The 11,266-nt window shown below is 40.3% G+C and overlaps 1 protein-coding gene across 2 annotated transcripts in view; it reads left to right on the top strand.

Moving 5' to 3' along the window:
• The first annotated feature begins 7,467 nt into the window (after positions 1 to 7,467).
• Positions 7,468 to 11,266, top strand: part of Zscan18 (zinc finger and SCAN domain containing 18) — a 38,132-nt gene continuing 34,333 nt past the window's right edge. For both annotated transcript variants that reach the window (XM_074058544.1, XM_074058545.1), the window contains exon 1: positions 7,468 to 7,777. In XM_074058544.1, the coding sequence (XP_073914645.1) occupies positions 7,602 to 7,777 (176 nt within the window). In that variant the 5' untranslated portion in view covers positions 7,468 to 7,601. The remainder of the gene's footprint in view (positions 7,778 to 11,266) is intronic.

The following is an 11,266-nucleotide window of genomic DNA, read 5'->3' as shown; positions in this document are numbered from 1 at the left end:
GAGCATGGGCGATCTCTCCACTTTCTATAGTCTTCCTCAGTCTCTTTCTTCAGAAGTTCATAGTTTTCTTTGTAGAGGTCGTTCACATCTTTTGTTAGGTTTACACCTAGGTATTTGATTTTTTTTGAGGCTATTGTAAATGGAATTGTTTTCATACATTCTTTTTCAGTTTGTTCATTATTAGTGTATAGAAATGCTAATGATTTTTCTAGGTTGATTTTATATCCTGCTACCTTGCTGTAGCTATTGATGATGTCTAGAAGCTTCTGAGTAGAGTTTTTTGGGTCTTTAAGGTATAGGATCATGTCGTCTGCAAATCGGGATATATTGACAGTTTCTTTACCTATTTGTATTCCTTTTATTCCTTCTTCTTGCCTAATTTCTCTGGCTAGGAATTCCAGTACTATGTTGAATAGGAGTGGAGATAGTGGGTATCCTTGTCTGGTTCCTGATTTTAGAGGGAATGGTTTCAGTTTTTCTCTGTTAAGTATAATGCTGGCTGTAGGTTTGTCATATATAGCTTTTATAATGTTGAGGTACTTTCCTTCTATTCCTAGTTGTATCTTATCAAAGGCTTTTTCTGCATCTATTGAGATGATCAAGTGGTTTTTTTCTTTGCCTCTGTTAATGTGGTTTATTACATTTATTGATTTTCATATGCTGAACCACCCCTGCATTCCTGGGATGAAGCCTACTTGTTCGTGGTGAATAACCTTTTTTTTTATTAGTATTCATATGTGCATACAAGGCTTGGGTCATTTCTCCCCCCTGCCCCCACCCCCTCCCTTACCACCCACTCTGCCCCCTCCCTCTCCCCCCTACCCCCTCAATACTCAGCAGAAACTATTTTGCCCTTATTTCTAATTTTGTTGTACAGAGAGTATAAGCCATAATAGGAAGGATCAAGGGTTTTTGCTAGTTGAGATAAGGATAGCTATATAGGGAGTTGACTCACATTAGTTTCTTTTTGATGTGTTGTTGAATTTGGTTTGCCATTATTTTGTTGAGTATTTTTGCATCAATGTTCATTAAGGAGATTGGCCTATAGTTCTCCTTTTTGGAGGTGTTTGCCTGGTTTGGGGATAAGTGTAATACTGGCTTCATAAAATGTGTTAGGCAGTTCTCCTTCCCTTTGTATTTCGTGGAACAGTTTAAGGAGGGTTGGTATCAGTTCTTCTTTAAAGGTCTGATCGAATTCAGCAGAGAATCCATCAGGTCCTGGACTTTTCTTTTTGGGGAGACTCTTGATTGCTGCTTCAATGTCATTTTGTGTTATAGATTATTCAGGTGATTAATTTCCTCCTGGTTCAGTTTTGGATGATCATATGTCCATTTCTTTAAGATTTTCAAATTTATTTGAATATAGATTCTCGAAGTAGTCTCTGGTGATTTCCTGGACTACCATGGTGTTTGTTGTTATCTCCCCTTTTGAATTTCTGATTCTACTAATTTGGGTTTTTTCTCTCCTCATTTTAGTCAGGTTTGCCAGGGGTCTGTTGATCTTGTTTATTTTTTCAGAGAACCAACTTTTTGTTTTATTAATTTGTATGGTGTTTTTGGTTTCTATTTCGTTGATTTCAGCTCTTATTTTTATATTTCTCTCCTATTTGTTTTGGGATTTGCTTGTTCTTGTTTTTCTAGGAGTTTGAGATGTATCATTAGGTCATTGATTTGGGATTTTTCAGTCTTTTTAATATATGCACTCATGGCTATAAACTTTCCTGTCAGGACCGCCTTTGCTGTGTCCCATAGATTCCGGTAGGTTGTGTTTTCATTTTCATTGACTTCCAGGAGCTTTTTAATTTCCTCTTTTATTTCATCCATGACCCATTGTTCATTAAGTAGCGAGTTATTCAGTTTCCAGCTGTTTCCATGTTTTTTGTCTTTACTTTTGTTGTTGAGTTCTAGTTTTACTGTATTGTGATCAGATAGTATGCACGGTATAATTTCTGTTTTCTTATATTTGCTGAGGCTTGCTTTGTGCCCTTGGATATGATCTGTTTTGGAGAAGGGTCCATGGGCTGCTGAGTAGAAAGTATATTGTGTAGAAGTTGGATGAAATGTTCTGTAGACATCACGTAGGTCCATTTGATCTATTGTATATTTTAGATCTTGGATTTCTTTATTGATTTTTTGTTTGGATGACCTATCTATTGATGATAATGAGGTTTTAAAGCCCCCACAACCACTGTGTTGGAAGTAATATATGTTTTTAGGTCTTTCAGGGTATGTTTGATGAAATTGGGTGCGTTGACATTGGGTGCATATAGGTTGATAATTATTATTTCCTTTTGGTTTATTTCCCCTTTTATTAGTATGGAATGTCCTTCTGTCCTGCTAATCCTGCCTGTTTTCGGGGTCCATTGGCTTGGTAAATCTTCTTCCAGCCTTGTGTCCTAAGCCTATGCTTATTTTTGTCGGTGAGATGGGTCTCTTGTAAGCAACAAATTGTTGGATCTTCCTTTTTAATCCATTTCATCAAGTGGTGCCTTTTGATGGGCAAATTAAGTCCGTTAACATTAAGTGTTAGTACTGATAGGTATGTGGTGATTCCTGTCATATAGTTGTCTTAGTGGTTTATAGGTTTGATTGTGTGTACCTAAGTTGAGGTTACTCTACTTTTTTGCTTTTTTTTTCTGTAGTTTGGGGTGCCTGTCCTTTCATGATTATGTTGGGTTTCACTTTCTGTGTGCAGAATCCCTTGAAGAATCTTTTGTAGTGGTGGCTTTGTGATCATATATTGTTTTAGTTTCTGCTTGTCATGGATGACTTTCATTGCTCCATCTATTTTGAATGATAGTTTTGCTGGGTTGAGTATCCTGGAGTTGAAGTTATTTTCATTCAGTGCCCGGAAGATCTCACCCCAGGCTCTTCTTGCTTTTAATGTTTCTGTTGAGAAGTCTGCTGTGATTTTGATGGGTTTACCTTTGTATGTTACTTGTTTTTTCTCTCATACAGCCTTCAATATTCTTTCCCTAGTTTCTGAATTTGTTGTTTTAATGATGATATGTCATATGGTAGTTCTCTTTTGATCTGGTCTGTTTGGTGTCCTGGAGGTCTGTTGCATCTTTATGGGAATATCTTTCTCTAGATTTGGGAAATTTTGTTATTATTTTGTTGAATATATTACGCATTCCCTTTGCTTGCACCTCTTCTCGTTCTTTGATGCCCATGATTCTCAAGTTTGGTCTTTTGATGGAGTTGGTGAGTTCTTGCATTTTCCTTTCACAGGTCTTGATTTGTTTATTAATAGTTCTTTGGTTTTTCCTTTAATTACCATTTCATTTTTGAGTTCTGAGATTCTGTCTTCTGTTTGTTGTATTCTGCTGGCTTTGCCTTCCGTTTTGTTTTGCAATTCTGTTTCATTCTATTTTCTGAAGTTTTCCATATCCTGGGTAATTTCCTGTTTAATGTTATCTATTTTTGTCCTAAGTTCATTTATCTCTTTTTTATTCATGTTCTCTGTTTCACTTTGGTGTTTATACAGTGCTTCTTTGGTTTCCTTTATTTCTTCTTTTGCTTTTTGAAATTCTCTATTTTTGTTGTCTTGGAATTTCTTGAGTGTCTCCTTTACATTTTGGTTGACCATATCCAGTATCATCTCTATAAAATTCTCATTGAGTACTTGTAGTATGTCTTCTTTTAAATTATTCTTGTGGGCTTCATTGTGTTCTTTGGCATAGTTTATCTTCATTTTGTTAGAATCTGGATCTGAGTACCTGTTTTCTTCATTCCCCTCTGGTTCCTGTACTGATTTTTTGCTGTGGGGAAACTAGTTTCCCTGTTTTTTTCTTTCTTCCCGTCATTGCCCTTGGTGTTGTTATTGTCCCTGTAGTGTGTGCAATTAAGTATTTTCTGACTTATAATAATGGCACTAGTGATATTTAGAATGGAAGGGTGAGAATGGATGGAAAGCAAAGAAGTTAAAGGAAAAGGGAAAAACAAATAATCAAGTAAAAAAAAAAACAAAACAAAGAAACAAAGTTTCAAAGATATAAACAGGGAGAGACTGTGTACTAATCAACCATAAGCTGAGAAGGCATTAGAGAGACAGAGAGAGGATTGAAAATAAAAAATAAAAAGAATGAAGATAAGAATAAAAATAAAACATAAGTAAATGAAAGAAACAATATATATAAAGTAAAACAAAATAAAGAATAGGAAAAAAACCTCCAAGTTCAAATGCAATGAAGTTTCAGTCTTAATAATTTTGGTGTTAGTTCCTCAGCCTCCAATCCTGGAGGAGTCTGGAGACAGTTCTGAGAATGGTATCTGCGGCTGTCTCTTGCCTGCCCACTGCTGTCAGCCTGCTGTTGCTGGAGACTTTATTTATGCAGATTTGTGTGGTGAGCTTAGCACTCACCCAGCAGGCTTTGTTTACTCAGAGTTCTCCTGTGCTAGAGCTGCTACTACAAGCTTTCCCCTTTGCAAGCACACTGGGGGAGGTGACCCTGCACCCGCTTTCTCAGGCCTGTGTGTTTATTTACAGTTCACGTGGGAAGTGGGTCTTCCCCCCTCTCCTGTGGAGTTTTCCTGGCACCACCGCGTTTACAAGCTTTCCCGCTCCTGATTGCTGGGCGTGTGCTGCTGATCCTGCCGGCCAGCGTGTTTGTTTACAGCTCACATGAGAGGTGGGTCTTCCCTTCTTTCCTGTGGAGTTTTCCTCCCTCCGCCACTCTTACAAGCTTTCCCACTCCTGGTTGCTGGGCGCGTGCCCCCGCTCCTGCCCTCTCCGGTCAGGCCTGGCTTGTTTATTTACAGTTCTGGGAGAGATTCCCCTCCCCTCCTCTTCGGTGCTTAGGGCGCCCCACCCTATTTGCTACGTGTCTTTATTATTCTTATTGCTTATTACTCAGTTTCTCTTTTTTCCCTGGGTGGGGGTTTGTCCATCCAGGGGGCTATGCTGATCTGGCCCAGGGTTGTCTGTGGAAGTACCACGTACCGCTTAGCTCACCTTGTCGGCGTCTTCCCAAGCCGTCTGGGCGCAGGCATCTGGCGGCCCAGGGGCCCTCCTGGTTTCTGCGTTTAACATGACCTGGAGATTCTCTGCGCAGGCTAGAGGTGTGGAGGGGTGAAAGTTTTGCCTCTTCTCGGTGGTCTTGCCTGCAAGATGTGTCTCCAGCGTCTCTCCAAGATTTCACTTAAGGAGGCATGCTTTCTGTTTCCTCTCTCTAGCCTCCATCTTGGAATTTGTGGGGTTTTTCTTGAAGAACAACTTTTTGTTCATTTTGGCTCCTGTCCTTGGAATTAAACTCTTGCTTTTCTGAACCTGTCTATATATCACTGCCACCCCTTTTTTTTTTTTTTTGCACTTGGGTTTGGATTCAGGGTCCAATTTTACCTTAAAATATATAGAGAGCCAGTTGTCTTAATAGTAAGGAGTGGAACAGTGGGAGAGGGTAGGTAGAGAAAGGCTGATAATGAAGACATTAAGAGACAGTTACAGAATGCTGTCCTTTCTCTATCTTTAGACCCTGCCTCAGGCATGGTCCATTTTTTTTTTTTTGTGACAATGCACAGGACTGTCTCTAACAGATCTAGACATAGACCAGATCTTTCAGGTCACAGAGCCTTTGCTATCTTCTTACCAATGAGGAAAGAATTCTGGTCACACAGTGCATGTGAGATCTGCTCATTCTGTACTGTTCTAAGCACCCTGTGAATTTGGGGCATTTGAATATTTACTGATCCTTCGTGGGTGCACTGGTAATGGAGACGAGAATGCAGTGGCCAGGATGGTGTTTCAGTGTGGGCAGTGATATACCTGGCCTCTGATCTTTCCTGTCCCAAGCTAACTTTTTGGGTATATTTTCCCCCAGTACCATTCCTCTGTTTAAAGGATGAAAATGCCATGTAACTTTTTAAAAAACCTGTTCTTGGCTCTCACTTTACCTCCCCCTTTCACACATGTGAATTTTAAAAAGAAAAATAAAATGCACACCTGCAAAGCTAGCCCATCGTTTATTTATTTATTTTTTTACAGATGTAGCTTTGTGTACTTAATATGCCTTTTTAAAATTTCTTCATAGTGTGAGACACAAGACTGCAAATGACAGCTCAGAATGTTCCTAAGGAAGACCCATTCTGTGCCATAGAAATGGAAGGATTTACACGGGAGGGTCCCTCTTTCTCCATTCTGGGTGAGAGCTGGGACTGTGAGAACCAAGACTATGAGAACCAGGAGAGACACGGAAGGATTTACTGTGAGAACTGGGACCGTGAGAACCATGAGAGACATTTGAGGCTATCTTCTTTCACTCAGGAGAAATCAGGCACTCAGGAAGCAATCTGTGAATATCTTGGTTTTGGGGAGCATTTGAATACAAGCTCAGGCCTTCCACCATCTCAGAGTGTTCCTACCAAAAATGGTTTCCATGTTCACAACTCAGATATTAAAATTTTGGAGTGTAACCGAGCCTTATACAAGTGTCCTCAAAATTATTCCCCTAAGAAAACTGGTGAAAGTGATGCCTGTGGAAAAGCCTTCCACCCTTCCGTAGAATCTATGCAACTTGGAAGAATCCAAATTAGAGGTAAACACTATAAGCATACTGGAAGTGGTAAATCTGTGAACCATTTTACCTCCCTTGGTGATAAAAAAATAATGAAAAGAGGCAAAAAACTTTACCAAGGTAATAACTTTGAGGACATCTTTGTTCTGAGTTCATCTCTTAATGAAAGTAGAAGTCACCCCATTGAGAAACCATATAAGTGTACTGAGTGTGGCAAATGCTTCAAACGGAACTCTTCTCTTGTTTTGCATCACCGAACTCACACTGGAGAGAAACCTTATACCTGTAACGAGTGTGGAAAATCCTTCTCTAAGAACTACAACTTGATTGTTCATCAAAGGATCCATACAGGAGAGAAGCCTTATAAATGCAATAAATGTGGGAAAGCTTTCAGTGATGGGTCAGCTTTGACACAGCACCAGAGGATCCACACAGGGGAGAAACCTTATGAATGTCTAGAATGTGGAAAAACCTTCAACCGAAATTCATCCCTGATTTTGCATCAAAGAACTCATACTGGGGAGAAACCATATAGATGTAATGAGTGTGGGAAACCCTTCACTGATATCTCCCACCTCACTGTACATCTCAGAATCCACACCGGTGAGAAGCCCTATGAGTGTAGCAAATGTGGAAAGGCTTTCCGAGATGGTTCATACCTCACCCAGCATGAGAGGACTCACACTGGAGAGAAGCCCTTTGAATGTGTGGAGTGTGGGAAATCATTCAGTCGCAACTCTCACCTCATTGTGCATCAAAAGATCCATTCTGGGGAGAAACCTTATGAATGTAAAGAGTGTGGGAAAACTTTCATTGAGAGTGCATACCTCATCAGACATCAGAGAATTCATACTGGCGAGAAGCCTTACAGCTGTAACCAGTGTCATAAACTTTTTAGGAACATTGCTGGCCTCATCCGGCACCAGAGGACTCATACTGGTGAAAAGCCCTATGAGTGTAATCAGTGTGGCAGAGCTTTCAGGGACAGCTCCTGCCTGACAAAGCACCAGAGAATTCACACTAAGGAGACACCATACCAGTGTCTGGAATGTGGAAAGTCCTTTAAGCAGAACTCTCATCTGGCAGTACATGAGAGACTCCATAACAGAGAGGATCCTAGCCAGTGCCCTCAATGTGGGAAAACATTCAGAAGGAGCTCGTCCCTTCTCCGGCACCAGAGAACACACCCTGAAGAACAAACTGTGGAAGCAAAATGAACGTGGGCCACTCTTCTCCCGACTTACTCTCAAAAACATGCACGAAAGGTATGTGTCTTCAGATGTGACTTTTCTTGTCAATAAAACAGAATTCTTTGAGAGAATTGATGAATATAAGACATTCCAAAGCTCTTTTAATTCTGTTATTAACTCTTGGAGATTATGTTGGATGATCATAAATGTGGCTTCAGGGATGATTAAGCCTATACCAAACAGAATTGTGCATACACAGTAATAAAACATGAGAATGTGAGAAAGATACTTCCCCTGAATTTACCCACCCAGTGTGCATCAGGATGATTAAAATGAAAAGGATCTGCAAATGCAGTAAGTAATCACACGGGAATCCTGTAATAGTGAGTATCCACCTTACTGTACATAAGAAAAGCTATTAAAATCAAACCTTATAAGTATAATCAGGAAGAGAAGCTTTTCACAGGAGGTCTTACTGTCTTTCCTGTGTCAGCAAAGACATACCGTAAGAGGTCCCACACTGCTCTACTCCATAGCAACCACAGGATGATAAAAGTTTACTGTTTGAATGCATTTCTGTGTTGTAGTTCTGACAGAACACTGAGGACTGAAGAGGGAAACTGGATGAAGAACTTGCTTATGAATGAACAGTGAAGTTGTCCCTCTTAAGACTAAGACAAGCTCCAAGATGGAAAGGGCTACTTCTAATAAATATGACCCATTGCTTTAGTTGTTGAAGGAGGAAAATACTGAGTTATGTTTCTGTTATCACTTACCTACCCCCATCACTGTTGTTCATTTAGAACACTTCTGATTTCCAAATTCAGCCACTCTGCACTATAATTATGAAGGTTTTGCTGCCATATTGAATTACTTGTAAGATGGCAGAAGGCACAAAGTAGGAGGTATGCTGTCATTACAGGCATGTAAAGGTATGTACACACATGGATATAAGTGAACAGTAAATTAGGAGAAATAAATAAGGTTTTCTTAGGGGACTACAATTATGTGTTTTCTACCTCTGCCACAAAGCCTGCATTGTTGCTATAATAATTTGATTATGAGTAGAAAAGTGAATCCAAAAGGAGATGAATTTGGGTGTTTCTCTGGAGTTGTTTTGTTTTGTTTTGCCAGAGGGACTAGATCAGGAATACTGGGTATTGTAAACATCAAGGAGTACACCCCAGCAAAAGCTTTTCTAGTATCAGAGCATTCCACAAACAGAATCATTTACTTTTTTGCGACTTGGATTATGAGGGGATTGTCATTGTGGAGGGAGAGCAATGGCAAATAGGAGGCCATAGAGAAATCTGGAATGATCCCAGCACAGCTCCTTGAGGAACTGAAGTTTTGTCTTGAGGGAAAACCGAACAAAGTAGTTGGCTGCCTCAAAGTCCTGCAGATGGATCTCCTGGGGATTCTGACTTGACCCTATCATCTATTTCCTGGTTCTTAGGGAGGGGGAGTCAAGAGTGAAAGCCATTCTGAGCTAATCGAGGCTGTGAGTTGCATAGATTAGGAATCAAGTCAGGCATCTCAGGCTTTTCTGTATGGGTGCCCTTTCCTTACAGGAAGAAACAGCCAAACCCCAAAGAGAAGGAATGAGGATGGCTTGTCCTGTAGTCCTTGAAAGTGTGGGCAAACTTTTTTGGGAAGAAAGGTTGGTTGATATTTATAGATGTCCTTCTCTTTCTGTGAAGGTGGTCTTTTCATCAGGTTCTAAGGGTGGGTAAGAAATCCTGAGTCTTAAGATGCCATCTCAAAACGGAGCATCCTTGGGAACTTGTTATGCCACACCATGTCTTTCAGTGCTTGGCATGTGGATTCCACCCAGGCACTGGTAACTGCAGCAAGACAGAAATGTCTAATAAGTTTTCTCACCCAACCAAGCCCATTCCTCTGCAAGGGCACTACACAAATGCCTTTGATGCTTGACTGCTCTCTAGGTATGAAACCAGAGAAAGAAAGAGGAGGGAAAGAAGAGTTGGAAGAAGGCAGCTGTATCTGATTCCTGGAATCAGATGGCACATGTACTAGTGGTGTCCCCAGTACTCAAGAAAGAGGTAGAACAGCTCCTGCACCCCAGTGGTTACCATCAGTCTGACTTTTAACCCCAGAGTAGAAGTTTTAACTATTTTCCTATTTTGTGTGAATGGAATCCTGCAGCATGTAATGCTGCTTGACATGTCTAGTAGTTTCATCCATGTTGCTGCATATCGTTAGTTTATTTTCAGTTCTGTATGTATTCATCCATTCTTCTGGAAGCAGTAGTTCTCATCTGGGAGTGATCTTGGCACCCAGGACAGAGACACATGGAGACATCTGCATCACCATCACAGGGTGGTGGGCAAGCTACTGGTGCCTCACGGGTGAGTGATGCTGCTAAACATCCTACAAAGGCACCGGATGGCTCTCAGAGTAGAGTTGCTTATCCCACAATATGAACAGGGTCAAGGCTGTGGTATATACATTTCTTGTTCATCCTTTAAAAGAATGAACCTCATTATTAAAAAGAATTGTCTCATGTTGCCAGCATATGCAGTCATTTATAACTTTCAGATTTATGTCTCTGCAATACAATATGTATCATAAGACATGCATACCTCCTTAGTGGACTCTTCAGGATTTCCAGGGTTGGCCAGGCACTCTACTTTGGCATCTGCTACTCTCAAGTGAAATATGCACTTGTTTTGTAGTGTTCATGTCAGTAGTGTCCCTGCTTTTTGGTTCACATTTCAGATTCTGGGAGAGGGAACCATCATCAAACCAGCTGTGGCCAGAGGAAAGCACCCTGAGGAAGAGATGTTAGCTACAAAATTGGAGTGAATCTACATGGTTTTGTGTGAATTATTTCCCCTTGCTGATTGTTTTTAAAATAAGTTTTCTCAAATGAGCAGGAATAACTGCTGTTATGAAAATAGTTACATTACAGATGATGGATACTTCTGACCAAAGAGGAGACTTGAGATGTGGATTGATAGGTTATAGATGGACTCCAGAGTAGCCTGGGCAATTGGTAGTGTGAAGACCTAAATGGGGCACAGGACAAAGAGGAGATTGTCCTTGTTTATCAGGATAGGCACCACTTAATTACACAACCCTTTTTAAAATCAGAGAACTTTGGAGTCAGAAGTAGAAGACAGTAGAAAAATTCAAAGCATGAATACTCAACTCACTATTCCTGGCTTTAAAGATGGAGGGGGACATGAAGCAGGGAATGTGGGTGACCTATAGAAGCCAGAAAAGCAAGGAAATGGATTTTCCCTGGAGCCTTTAGAAGGAACCAGCTCTGTTGACACCTTGACTATTAGCCTAGTGAAAGTGAAAGATTTTCAACTTCAGGCCACTTAAATTGTTAAAGAGTAAATGTGATTTTAAGCCATGATATCTGTAGTAATTTGTTGTATCAGCTGTGGGTAACACACTTCTCTTTCTAGTTCTTACAGAACTCTAACTTCCCCTACTCTGAAGTATTTGGTGTGTTCTCTTGCCTAGCAAGTTAATAAAAAAGAAAATACAAAGGAAAACTTCTGTTGGCTTCTGTCTACTTCTTTGAGAGTAGAC

This window comes from Castor canadensis, chromosome 16 (assembly GCF_047511655.1).
Source record: "Castor canadensis chromosome 16, mCasCan1.hap1v2, whole genome shotgun sequence".
Lineage (NCBI taxonomy): Eukaryota > Metazoa > Chordata > Mammalia > Rodentia > Castoridae > Castor > Castor canadensis.
This window is presented reverse-complemented; position numbering and strand designations above follow the sequence as displayed.